The following is a 14,291-nucleotide window of genomic DNA, read 5'->3' as shown; positions in this document are numbered from 1 at the left end:
GGTATTCTTTTGCCTAATTTATTTGGATAGAAGAGACTTCTTAGAAGAATGAAACTTAACTGTTTGTAAAATTCTCTCCCCAAGGCAAGGTTTCATGTATTATGTATAAAGTTTTTGTTGGAAAATAGAAGAAATCCTTTCTTAGAGTGTTTATAACTTAGCAAGTTCAATTTCTCAGGAAGATGTGAAAGCAGTTATTGCAGTAGCAGCCAAGATCTAGCCTCAGGGGGTTTCCCAGCTACTGCAAACAAACTGCGTGTTGTGTGCTAAATGAAAAGAAGATAAAATTTTTTTTTTCTACATTATGAGAGTTATGTCTTGAAACGCGAAGATACCGAGAGAACAGCAGCAAGTTATTTAAGCGTTAATCTTAAATTACTTGATATAGAATGTCATTTATATGTGATATACATAAGAACTGAGATAATTGGGAAACGGAAAAGAGTGGGCTTGATTCTGGAAATTGATTGACTTGTGGCTTTTCTGTAGTTTTTGCTTGCTTAACCTTTAAAAAACAGATAAAGGGAAACTGGATTTTGGTAATGGCTAATAACATACATTTATTAAAAATTATTGAGTTAACACTTAAAATGCGGGTGGGTTTTATATTATGTAACTTATACAGTAAAGTTGTAAAAAAATTGATAAAGAGATAGCTGTTTTCATCAGTTAAGTGAAATACGTGAAAGGGGGAGGTTTTGGTTTTCACATTTAAGTCTGTGATCTATCTTGAATTATTAATAATTTTTGTACATGCTGTGAAGGGTCAGCGTTCATATTTTTCCATGCAGATGGCTAGGTGCTCTAGCATCACTTATTGAAAATATTTTCTCCATTAAATTGCATTGTTGCTTAGGAAAATCAGGTGACTATATGTGTACAGGTAGGTTTATTTTATACTAAATTCTGTTCCAGTGATTTATTTGTCCATGTTTTCTATTATTTTGGGCAATACCATGCTGTCTTACTGATAGTAGGTTTATAGTAAGTCTTAGAATCTGGTAATGTAAGCCTTTGAACTTCCCATTATTTTGGTAGAATTATTCTAGGTTCTTTGTATTTCCACATAAATTTTGAGTCAGCTTGTCGGTTTTTGTGAAAAAAACCACTGGAATTGCCTTGAATAATAGATCCATTTGAAAAGACTTGATATCTTGACATCATTGAATCTTCTGATAAACATGGTGTATATCTCTGTTTATTTACATCTTATTTAGTTTATCTCAACCATAATCCATTATTTTCAGTCTTTAATTAAACTTATTCCTAGGTGCTTTAAAAACTGATCCTTTTTTTTTTTTTTTTTTTTTTGAGACGGAGTCTCACGCTGTTGCCCAGGCTGGAGTGCAGTGGCGCGATCTCGGCTCACTGCAAGCTCCGCCTCCTGGGTTCACGCCATTCTCCTGCCTCAGCCTCCTGAGTAGCTGGGACTACAGGCGCCCGCCACCGCGCCCGGCTAATTTTTTGTATTTTTAGTAGAGACGGGGTTTCACTGTGGTCTCGATCTCCTGACCTTGTGATCCGCCCACCTCGGCCTCCCAAAGTGCTGGGATTACAGGCTTGAGCCACCGCGCCCGGCCTAAAAACTGATCCTTGTAATTGGCATTTAAAATAATTTCCAATTTTCGCTGGGCACGGTGGCTCACGCCTGTATTCCTAGCACTTTGGGAGGCCGAGGAGGGTGGATCATGAGGTCAGGAGTTCGACACCATCCTGGCTAACACGGTGAAACCCCGTCTCGATTAAAGTTACAAAGAGAAATTAGCCGGGCGTTGTGGTGGGCGCCTGTAGTCCCAGCTACTCAGGAGGCTGAGGCAGGAGAATGGCGTGAACCTGGGAGATGGAGCTTGCAGTGAACCGAGATTGTGCCACTGCACTCCAGCCTGGGTGACAGAGCAAGACTCTTGTCTTAAAAAAAAAAAAAAATTCAGTTTTGATAGTATATAGAAATTCAGCTGATTTTTACTACTTTATAGATTCCTTTAGAAATTTTCTACATATGCATTGTTACCTGTGAACAAAATTAGTTTTATATCTTCTTTCCAATCTTTATGACTGTTCTCTCTCTTGCTTTATTGTATTGCTTGGACTCCCAGTACTGTGTTGAAAATAAATTTTGAGGCAAGGTGCAGTGGCTTACGCTTTTAATTCCAGCGCTTTGGTAGGCCAAGGCAGGAGGATCACTTGAGCTCAGGAGCTTGAGAGCAGCCCTGGCCACATAGTGACACCCACCCAGCCCACCCCCATCTCTATAAACTTAAAAAATTAGCTGGGCATGGTGGCACACACCTCTAGGCCCAGCTACTTGAGAGTCTGAGATGGGAGGATAGCTTGAGTTGAGCCTGGGAGGTTGAGGTTGCAGTGAGCCATGGTTGTACCACTGCATGGGCAACACAGTGAGATGCTGTCTTAAAATAAAAAGAAATTTGAGTGGTCATTCATGTCTCCTGATCTTAGAGAAACTCGCTCTGTGTTTTTATTGCATATTGGGTATAGTTTTTGTGTAGTGCTCTTTATCACATTGAAATACTTTCCTACTATTACTCATTTTCCTGAGTATTGTTAAGAATGAGTATTGAATTTCATCAAATGATTTTTCTAAATCCATTGAAATATCATATGTTTTTCCCCTTTTATTTGGTTAATATGGTGAATTAACATTGATTTAGAGGGGAGGAGTGATGATGTTATACCACTCTTACATTCTTGGGCTAAACATTACCTGGCCATGATGATATCATCCTTTTTAATGTTACTGGTTTCAATTTGCTAATATTTTATTGAGGATTTTTGTACCAAATTCATGTGGGATATTTGTTTATAGTTTTATTTCTGATGTGTTAGCAGTAGGGTCATGGTTACCTCATAAAACATGTTGCAAAGTGTTCTGTTCTCTGTATGTGCTGAGTTTGTGCAAGATTGTTTTTTTTTTTTTCATTATGTATTTGATAGAATTTATCAGTGAAGCCACAGAGTTTTCTTGTTGGCAGGTTTCAAATCATGACTTCAAGTTCTTTGTTTTTTTCTATTTCGTTGATTTTTCTCTCATCATTAATTCCTTTACTTGTTTTTGCTTTAATTTTCCTTAGATTAGGGTTTGGTGGACTAAGACCCATGGATCATATGTGCCTACCACTGGTTTTTACTTGGCTTGTAAGCTAAGAATGATTTTTACACTTTTCAGTAGTTGGGGGAAAAAAACAAAAGAACAGTTGTTTGTGATTGAAAATTACAGTTCAAATTTCAGTGTCCTATTTTTTGGAAGACAGTCATGCTCATTTGTTTATGTATTGTCTGTAGCGTTTTTTGTGCTAAGATGGCAGAGTTGAGTAGTTGGAGCAGAGACTGTATGGACTGCAAAGCCTAAAATTTTTACTGTTTAGCCCTTTACAGAAAAAATTTATCAACTCCTGTCTTAGATAATTTATTTAAGACTTTTTCATTTGTATATATTTTAAACTATACATTTGACTCTTGAGCACTACTTTAGGCACATTCTACACATTTGAAATGTTGAGTTGATGTTTGTTATTGATTTGTAGTTTGATTCCATTGTTGTCAAAGAATATATGGCTTACAATCTTTGGATATTTATCAAGGGTTTGCTTTATTGTCTAGCATGTGATCTGTTTCTAATTGATACTTCATGTATACTTGAAAAGGATGTGTGTATTGTACAGTTGTTGGATATAATGATCTATAAAGGCTTATCAAGTAAGTTTGATTGATAGTATTATTCAGTTCTTCTGCTTCCTGGTTTTTTTAATGTCAGTTACTGAGAAAGATGGGTTAAAATCTCCTACTATAGTTGTGGATTTGTCTGTTTCTCTTTTTGGTACTATAGATTTTTGCTTCAAATATTTTGAAGCTATATGATTTAGGTACATACACTTCTGGGTTGTTAATGTTTTCTTGGTGAATTGAGCTCATAAAGTTTTAATTATGTGCCTCTTTGTCTCTGATAAAACTCCTTATTTATTTTTATTTTGTTTTGAGATGGAGTCTCGCTCTGTTGCTGAGGCTGGAGTGCAATGGCGCGATCTCGGCTCACTGCAACATCGGCCTCCTGGGTTCAAGTGATTCTCCTGCCTCAGCTTCCCAAGTAGCTGGGATTACAGGCAGGCACTACCATGCCCAGCTAATTTTTTGTATTTTAGTAGAGATGGGGTTTCACCGTGTTGCCCAGGTCGAACTGACCTCAAGTGATCCACCCGCCTTGTCCTATCAGAGTACTGAGATTACAGACATGAGCTACTGCGCCTGGCCTGAAACTCCTTATTTTAAAGTCTACTTTGATGTTATTGAGCCATATTGGTTTCCTTCTGATAAATTTTTGCATAGTTTATCTTTTTCCCTCCTTGTATTTTAATTCTTCTTCCTTGAATTTATGTTGCAACTCTTTTAAATAGCTTATAGTTGGACTTGTTTCTTTATCCCCTGTTACAATTGGACTGTTTTGTTCATTTACATTTAATGCCATTACTTATGTAGCTGAGTTTTAACCATGTCATCTTACTATTTCCTGCTTCTCTTATCTGTTTATCTTTCCCTGTTTTTGTGTGAATTGAGCTTTTCAAATTTCATTTATATAAACATTACCTCTTTGTAATTTTTTTAGTGGTTGCATTTGTCTACTCAGGCTGCAGTAACAAAATATCATAGATTGGCTGGCTTAAGCAACAGAAGTTTTTTTTTTTCCCCACAGTTCTGGAGGCTAGAAAGTCCAAGATCAAAGTTCTGGCAGGGTTTGGTTTCTCATGTCTCATCTTGGCTTACATATATAGCTGCTTTCTTGCTATGTCCACACATAGGAGGAGCGGGGGGTGTCTCTTTTCCTCTTCGTATCAGCCCACCATCCTGTTGGATTAGGGTCCCATCCTTAAAACATCTTTTAACCCTAATTTTCTCGTAAAGCCCTGTTTGGGCTTCCACATACAAATTTGGTGGGGGACACAATTCAGTATATAGCAGTGGTTATATGAATTACAATGTGCATCCTTAATTTATTGAATATAATTTGAATACGAACTGCTAATGCAGTTATAGTTGATGTCCTTCTCTGTGATATAAGCCTGTAAACCTTGTTACTTTATTTGCTTTAAACAGTCAGTGGTTGGTGTGTGTCCTCTCCCTCTCTCTGGCTCGCTCTCACCCTCTTGCCTTCCCTTGCCCTCCCTCCCTCTTCCTCTCCCTACCTCTTTCCCTCCCTTCTCCCTTCTCTTTCCTCCCTTCCTTTCTCCCTTTCTCCTTCTCTCCCTCTCTCCTTCTCCTCTCCCTCTTTCCCTCTCTCCTTAAAAATAAAAAGAAGTCAGTCAGTAGTCGTTTAAATAATATAAGAAAGAGTCTTTAATATCTACTTATTTATTTATTTATTTTCATTTGTTTCTGGATCTGTGTTTATTTTGGTTCATTTTTTTTCTTTTCTTTTTTTTTTTTTTTTGAGATAGGATCTCACTCTGTCCCCTAGGCTGGAGTGCTGTGGTGCTATCTCAGCTCACTGCAACCTCTGCCTACCAGGTTCAAGTGATTCTCCTGCCTTAGCCTCCCGAGTAGCTGGGACTACAGGTGTGCACCACCACGCCTGACTAATTTTTGTATTTTTAGTAGAGACAGGGTTTTGCCATGTTGGCCAGGCTGGTCTTGAACTCCTGGCCTCAAGTGATCCGTCCACCTCAGCCTCAGTCACCACACCTGGCCCATATTGTTTCATTTTCTAACAGTCTGAAGAACTTCCTTTAAGAGTTATTTTTTAAAAACTTTTAAAAAATTGAGATATAATTCACGTACAATAAAATCTACATAAAATTCACCGACCAACTGAAAGTGTCGAGTTCAATGGTTTTTAATATATTCACAGGATTGTGCAACCATTACTTCAGTGCTGCAGTCAGTTTTAGGACATTCTCAGCACCCCAGGAAGAAAACTCTTTAAAGTAACTTCCCATTTTCCCTCAGCTACTCTCAAGCTCCACCCAATCCAACACAACCACCTATCTGTCTCTGTAGATTTGCGTATTTTGGATATTTTATATAAATGGTATCATTTAATATGTGGTCTTTCGTGCCTAACTTGTTTTACTTAAACTTGATGTTTTTAAGATTCATCCATGTGTAACATGTATCTGTACTTTGTTTCTTTTTATTGTCAAATAATATTTTATTGTGTGGACATTGCCACATTTTATTTATTCATCAGTTGGACAGTAAGGTTTTCAGTTTTTGGCTGTTATGAATAATGTTGCTGTGAACATTTGTGTACAAGTCTTTGCGTGAACACAGTTTTTTTGTGTTGAAAAGACCATTTTTACCTCTGTTGAATTGTCTTGGCACCTTGGCAATTGAATCAGTGGACATAAATGTGGGCATTTGTTTCTGGACTTGCAATTCCGTTAGTTGATCTGTGTATCTAGTCTTATGTCAGTATCACACTGCTGACTGGGCACGGTGGATCATGCTTATAATCTCAGCACTTTGGGAGGCCAAGGCAGGAGGATAGCTTGAGCACAGGAGTTTGAGACCAGTCTGGCCAACATGGTGAAACCCCGTCTCTACTAAAGAGAACCTGTCTCTACAAAAAAATAAAAATAATAGCTGAGTGCTGCAGTGGTATGTGTCTGTAGTCCCAGCTACTCGAGAGGCTAAAGTGGGAGGATCACTTGTTTCCAGGAATTTGAGGTTGCAGTGACGTATGACAGCGCCATTGCACTCTAGCCTGGGCAGCAGAGTAGGACCTTGTCTCAAAACCCAACCAAACCAATAGACACACTGTCTTAATTACTGTAGCTTTGTAATAAGCTGAAACCTGGGAGTGTGAGTCCTCTGAGAACTTTGTTTCTAATTTTCAAGACTGCTTTGGTTTTTTTGGTGGATCCCTTGCATTTTCATGTGAATTTTAGGGTCAGTTTGTTTGTCGCTTTAAAAAAAAAAAAGTCACAGATAGGATTTTGGTAGATATTGCATTGAATTTGTAGATCACTTTAGGGATTATTGCTGTTTTACCAATATGAAATATTTTTTTCCCATAAACGTGGGATATTTTTCTATTTATTTTGGTCTTTGTTTCAACAATGTTTTATAGTTTTCTTTTTTTCTTTTTTTTTTGAGACGGAGTCTCGCGCTGTCACCCAGGCTGGAGTGCAGTGGCCGGATCTCAGCTCACTGCAAGCTCCGCCTCCCGGGTTCACGCCATTCTCCTGCCTCAGCCTCCCGAGTAGCTGGGACTACAGGCGCCCGCCACCTTGCCCGGCTAGTTTTTTGTATTTTTTAGTAGAGACGGGGTTTCACCGTGTTAACCAGGATGGTCTCGATCTCCCGACCTCGTGATCCGCCCGTCTCGGCCTCCCAAAGTGCTGGGATTACAGGCTTGAGCCACCGCGCCCGGCCTTATAGTTTTCTATGTATAAGTCTTGAACTTCTTTTATTAAATTTATTCCTATTTTATTCTTGTTGATGCTATTGTAAAATGGAATTATTTTCTCATTTCACTTTTGATATTCATTGCTAGTTTGTAGAAAAACTATTTGTGTGTGTGTGTGCCTTGGATCCTGGAATCTTGGTAAACTGATTAGTTCTAATAGTTCTTTAGTGAATTCTTTAGTATTTTCCATATACAAGATCATGTTACCTGTGAGTAGAGGTAGTTTTGCTTTTTCCTCTTCAATCTGGATGCCTTTTATTTCTTTTTCTTGCCTAATCATCCTGATAGAATCTCTAGTACAAGTAAGTAGAAGTGGCAAGAACCGATATCTTTGTCTTATTTCTGAGCTGAGGAGTTATTTTTATGCAGTCTAAATGATCTCAGCTGTCCGAAAATGTCTTCAAGTTTAAAGGCTTCTTTTGATAGATATAGAACATTAGATTGGGAGTTTTTCTTTCAACACTTCGTGATGTGGGGTAAAGTATGTTGTCTTCTGACTTTCCAGTGAGTCACTAGTCTGTTGTTCTTTTTGTTGTTCCTCCAGTGTAATGTCTGTTTTTCCCTCTGCTGCTTTCAGGATTTTTCGCTTCGTCTTTCATTTTCAGCAGCCTGACCTTGATGTGCCTAGATAATGACTTTTTTTTTTTTTTTTCCTTCTGTTTGTCCCTCATTGTTGCTTACTGAGCTTGGATCTGTGGGATAAAATCTTTTGCTTTTGAAGATTTTTGTTCATTTTCTTTTCAAGTATTTCTTCACTTTGTTTCTCTTGTCTTTTTGGAAGGGCGGTTACTAGTATGTTAGATCATTTCATGTTGTCCCAGAGATCTCTGACACGGTTTGTTTTTGTTTGTTTGTTTCTCTGTCCTTCTAGTCAAGGTGATTTCAAGTGGCTTCCTATTTCTGTAAATTTCAGCTCACCTCACGTTTCAGCTGTGTCAAGGGAGGAGTGATTGGTCTTCTATCCCTGGCAGGACCTTAGGACCTAAGCATTGGTAGACTACATGTTCTCTTATTTCCAGGCCAGCCTTTCTGCAGCACGCTGTTTATTCTGCAGAAGTCCTCTGGAGTGGGTGGTAATTGGACAGCAGTGAGAACTAGTTTTCTATTTGGGATCCTCGAGATTCTGCCCATGCTCGGGCATTAAAAGTTGGTTTTTCCGTGGTTTTGCAGATCCTTTGCCTATAGTTGCTTTTTTCTCTCCTTACTCTATGTTCACGCAGTGCAAATGCTGCTTAGGGTTGAAAGCAGTAGCTATCTCCGGTCACCTAGGGAAGGCTAGTCCCCTTCTGTAATTCTCTTCATTTAGACTTATTTATGTCCAAATGTTTTCAGTATCTTGTAAGAAAAATAATTTACTTAGTGTCTTCTCATTGTTTCGGCAAAAGTGATGATCTTTTGTGATCTTCCACATTCTAACTGGAGGTGGAAATCTTCCATTGGAGGATTTTCTTTTTCTTTTCTTTTTTTTTTTTTCTTTTTTTTTAGTTTGAGACGGAGTCTCACTCTGTTGCCCAGGCTGAAGTGCAGTGGTGCAACCTCTGCCTCCCAAGTTCAAGCAATTTTCCTGCCTTAGCCTCCTGAGTAGTTGGGACTAGAGGTATGCACCACAAAGCCTGCCTTTTTTTTTTTTTTTTTTTTTGAGACCAAGTCTCGCTCTGTTGCCCAGGCGGGAGTGCAGTGGTGTGATCTCAGCTCACTGCAACCTCTGCCTCCTAGATTCAAGCGATTTTCCTGCCTCAGCCTCCCGAGTAGCTGGGATTACAGGTGTGCGCCACTGCACCCGGCTAATTTTTTGTATTTTTAGTAGAGACGGGGTTTTACCATGTTGGTCAGGCTGGTCTTGAACACCTAACCTCAGTTAATCCGCCCGCATCAGCCTCCCAAAGTGCTTGGATTATAGGCGTGAGTCACTGCACCCAGCCTATTGTTTTACTAGAGATGGGTTTCACCATGTTGCCCCCAGAGTGGTCTCAAACTCCTGAGCTCAGGCAATCTGCCTGCCTCTGCCTCCCAAAGGGTTAGAATTACAGACGTGAGCCACCACACCCGGCTTCTGTTGGAGGATTTTGAAGTAAGGTTAAAATCTTAAGTAGAAATTGTGCAAGGAACAAGTAACTACACATTCATGTAGTAATTGCTAGTGCCTATTTTAAGTTTTATAAAGTTTTACAAAGACAGTGACTTTAATTGGGTTAGCAAGTAGTGAAAAAAATAGTGCTTCATTCATTAATGATGGATTGGTGTTGAAAATGTATTTTATTGGACAGAGACACTAATGTAATATTTTCCGTGTGATTGGATCCTATGGAGTATAATGCAGGTTATTGTTTAAGATGAGGCTGAAATGGCTGAAGATAAATTATATTGGGCTTTGAAAAACATCCCAGATATTTATACTTTTTTCTTTAGTTTCAGAAGCCTTTGAAATGCTTTTGAACAGGCAAGTAATGTAAATATAGTTTAATATTTTAGGGAGATAAATTAAGTAATAAAAGTAATGGATGTGAAAATATCTTGATTGGGGGTATTTAATTTTATTGCCTTTTCTTGTGATTTTGCCCCTCAAATCACTGCCTTGCTGGCTTTTTGATGTCTTCAAATAGATTTTAAGAAATATTCTGGGGGGAAAAACTGTTTAGTGTAACTTTTCTAGTTCTAAGTGGAGGAGGGTCAGTCTGCTCTGAGCTATTTCACACTACTAATGGAAACCTACCTACCTAACTTTTAAAAAAGTGACTAGGCTGGGCGTGGTGGCTCACGCCTGTAATCCCAGCACTTTGGGAGGCCGAGGTGGACAGATCATGAGGTTATGAGTTTGAGACCAGCCTGGCCAACATGGTAAAACCCTATTGCTACTAAAAATACAAAAATTAGCCGGGCGTGGTGGTGCATGCCTATAATCCCAGCTACTCAGGAGGCCGAGGCAGGAGAATTGTTTGAACCTTGGAGGTGAAGGTTGCAGTGAGTTGAGATCATGCCACTGGACTCGAGTCTGGGTGACAGAGCAAGACTCCATCTCAGAGAAAAAAAAAGTGACTGATCAGAGGAAAATATTTTAGTTGCGTAAATGCTGTTTTCTTATTTTTGAAATTTTAAAATTTTTATTTATTTATTTTAGAGGAGGCGTCCTGCTCTTGCCCATGCTTTAGTTCAGGGTGTGATTGTAGCTCACTGCAGCCTTGAACTCCTGGGCACAAGCAGTTCTGGCACCTCAGTCTTCTGAATAGCTGCTACTACAGGCATGTGCCACCATGCCTGGCTATAAATGCTATTATCAGTCATAGACTTTGAACTATTTAAAAAAAAAATGCCCACAGTCCCTTGTTACATACATATTATTTGTTAGTGAATATATATATAGTGGGTGTGTATAGTTTTTCTCAAAGCAGTTTTCATCCTGCTTTCCTGTACTGCTAACATGTTGACTTGTATGGATATTTTGGTGGGGGGAAATGAGAGGTGCAGTTTTGGAATTTCTGAAGCTGAGAATTCTAATTCCAGTCGTATTACTTTATGTGGAATCTTTTTTTTTTTTTTTTTTTTTTTTTTTGAGGCAGGGTCTCGCTCTGTCGCCAGGCTGGAGTGCAGTGGCGTGATCTCAGCTCACTGCAACCTCTGCTTCCCGGGTTCAAGCGATTATTCTGCCTCGGCCTCCCAAGTAGCTGGGATTACTGGCATGTGCTGCCACGCCCAGCTGGTTTTTCTAGTTTTAGTAGAGATGGGGTTTTACCATGTTGGCCAGAATGGTCTCAATCTCTTAACCTTGTGATCCGCCTGCCTCGGCCTCCCAAAGTGTTGGGATTACAGGCGTGAGCCATTACACCTGTTATGTGGAATCTTAACCCAATTTTTTATTTCTACTATTTCTTTTATTTCTCAAGATACATTGATATAGTTCTTAGACTTTTAATGGCTGATTGGGAGGGAGGGGGAAACTAGATGTTTATATTGCTTTTTGATGAATTAATACACAATATATCTGGGTCATACGTATTTGCCTTCAACTGCTCTGTCTTTTATTTTGGAAGAATTAGTGGTGAAATCTTTATATTGAAAGTGAGTTTTTCAATTTTAAAGTTGAAAAATCATCTGGCAACATCAAGACTATACTAAAAACCAGTGAATTGTATATTCTAAAATAGCTGAAATATGTTTTATGTGAATTTAATCTCAAACATACAGGAAAATATCAGCTGGCAGTTTGGTGGCCCTTTCCTGTTTGTTGCAATTCTTAGTTGTGATGGATGTGTGTTTGCTTTACAGGGTTGTTAATCATCATGTGGATTTTTAGAGTTTTTTAGTGTTTTTGAGGAATGACTCAGGAAATCTGATGTATTACTTGGATTCCTAACATCTTTTTTTTTTTTTTCCTCTTTGAGTCTTGTTTATGGATCATTTTGTACTTTTAAAATCCCTTTCTCCCCTCTCTCTCCAGTCTTATTGCCAGCAATTTTGAAGATGACTCCCATGTAGCCTCACCATTAGACCAGAATGGAAGCTTCAATGTTGTTATTAAAGAGGAACCTCTAGATGATTACGACTACGAACTTGGTGAGTGCCCAGAAGGGGTCACTGTGAAACAGGAAGAGACAGATGAAGAGACAGATGTATACTCAAACAGTGATGATGATCCTATACTAGAGAAACAGCTAAAGAGGCACAATAAAGTTGATAACCCAGAAGCTGACCATCTATCTTCTAAATGGCTTCCAAGCAGCCCATCAGGTGTTGCTAAAGCTAAAATGTTCAAATTAGACACTGGAAAGATGCCAGTAGTCTATCTGGAGCCCTGTGCTGTCACTAGAAGCACAGTGAAGATTTCTGAACTCCCTGATAACATGCTTTCCACATCTCGAAAGGATAAATCTTCTATGTTGGCAGAATTGGAATATTTGCCTACATACATTGAAAATTCCAATGAGACTGCCTTCTGCTTAGGCAAGGAATCAGAAAATGGTCTTAGAAAACATTCATCAGATCTCCGAGTGGTACAAAAATATCCCTTACTGAAAGACTCTCAGTGGAAATATCCTGATATATCTGATAGCATTAACACAGAAAGAATACTTGACAGTTCAAAGGGTTCAGTTGGAGACTTACTTTCAGGAAAAGAGGACTTGGGCAGAAAGAGAACAACTATGCTTAAGATTGCAACACCCCCAAAGGTAGTGAATGCTAATCAGAATGCCTCTCCAAATGTCCCTGGAAAAAGAGGAAGGCCACGAAAATTGAAACTCTGTAAGGCAGGACGACCACCTAAAAACACAGGAAAGTCTTTAATTTCTACAAAGAATACACCTGTAGGCCCTGGGAGTACTTTTCCAGATGTGAAGCCTGATCTGGAAGATGTGGATGGTGTTCTCTTTGTTTCCTTTGAATCAAAGGTAAGATCGTAATTTTCAGGATTCTTTTAAAGGCTAATTAGTTGCACTTGAATTGTATACTGGCTTGTAACTAACTCGATTTAGAATCTAGTTTTGTGACATCTATTTGTGAGGGTGTATGGGTGGGTGGAGTTGGGAGGGAAGTGTCTCCAAAATGTTTGGTTTAGTTAATAAGAATAACTTAAGATATTTCATTTGAATAGACTTAAAAAATTATGTCTTAGATTTCAGTTCATGATTTTTGCATAGCTGTGTTTAAAAAAAATCTTCAGGTCTTACTGGAATTATCATCATTATGGATTTTGGAAAGGCCTAAAAATACATGAAATATTTACTAACTCTTTGGCGACACTCCATTTCTTTTACCTCCTGGTTTTCTTTTCTTTTTTTTTTTTTTGAGACAGAGTTCTCGCTCTGTTGCCCAGGCTGGAGTTCAGTGGCGCGATCTCAGCTCCCTGCAATCTCTGTCTTCCGGGTCAAGCCATTCTCGTGCCCCAGCCTCATGAGTAGCTGGGATTACAGGCGTGTGCCACCACACCCAGCTAGTTTTTGTAATTTTGGTAGAGACGGGGTTTTGCCATGTTGGCCAGCTGGTTTCGAACTTCTGACCTCCAACAATCTGCCTGCTTCAGTCTCCCCAAAGTGCTGGGATTACATGCATGAGCCACTGCTCCCGTCCCCAGTTTTCAATAGTAGTAGTAGAGTACCATTGGAGAACCAAATATTAACAGTCATCTTGGCCGGGCGCGGTGGCTCAAGCCTGTAATCCCAGCACTTTGGGAGGCCGAGACGGGCGGATCACGAGGTCAGGAGATCGAGACCATCCTCGTTAACACGGTGAAACCCCGTCTCTACTAAAATATACAAAAAATTAGCCGGGCGCGGTGGTGGGCGCCTGTAGTCCCAGCTACTCGGGAGGCTGAGGCAGGAGAATGGCGTGAACCCGGGAGGCGGAGCTTGCAGTGAGCTGAGATGGGGCCACTGCACTCCAGCCCGGGCGACAGAGCGAGACTCTGTCTCAAAAAAAAACAAAAACAAAAAAAACAAAAAAAAACAAACAGTCATCTTAACTCTGCTGTCTTACACATTGACAGTCTCTCTATTCCACTCTGACTCTTCAACCAGATTATTTTTCTTTGAAATTTTTATAGAAGCCTAGTCTTTCTTTTTTTTTTCTTTTCTTTTCTTTTTTTTTTTTTTTTGAGATGGAGTCTCGGTCTGTTGCTCAGGCTGGAGTGCAGTAGTGCAATCTCTGCTCACTGCAAGCTCCCCCTCCTGTGTTCACACCATTCTCCTGCCTCATCCTCCCGAGTAGCTGGGACTGCAGGTGCTCACTACCACACCCGGCTAATTTTTTTTTGTATTTTTAGTAGAGACAGGGTTTCACTGTGTTAGCCAGGATGGTCTCGATCTCCTGCCTCATGATCCTTTTGCCTCGGCCTCCCAAAGTGTGCTGGGATTGTGGGCGTGAGCCACCGTGCCTGGCCTCT

At 39.6% G+C, this 14,291-nt stretch overlaps 1 protein-coding gene across 15 annotated transcripts in view; it reads left to right on the top strand.

Moving 5' to 3' along the window:
• LOC105491898 (MAX dimerization protein MGA) overlaps nt 1–14,291 on the top strand; it is a 171,570-nt gene that overhangs the window by 88,334 nt on the left and 68,945 nt on the right. For all 15 annotated transcript variants that reach the window (XM_011758623.3, XM_011758672.2, XM_011758629.3 and 12 more), the window contains one exon: nt 11,853–12,801. In XM_011758623.3, coding sequence (XP_011756925.2) covers nt 11,853–12,801 — 949 coding nt within the window. The remainder of the gene's footprint in view (nt 1–11,852; nt 12,802–14,291) is intronic.

Source organism: Macaca nemestrina, chromosome 7 (assembly GCF_043159975.1).
Source record: "Macaca nemestrina isolate mMacNem1 chromosome 7, mMacNem.hap1, whole genome shotgun sequence".
Lineage (NCBI taxonomy): Eukaryota > Metazoa > Chordata > Mammalia > Primates > Cercopithecidae > Macaca > Macaca nemestrina.
The sequence above is the reverse complement of the archived record's forward strand: the minus strand, read 5'-3'. Positions and strand labels throughout refer to the sequence as shown.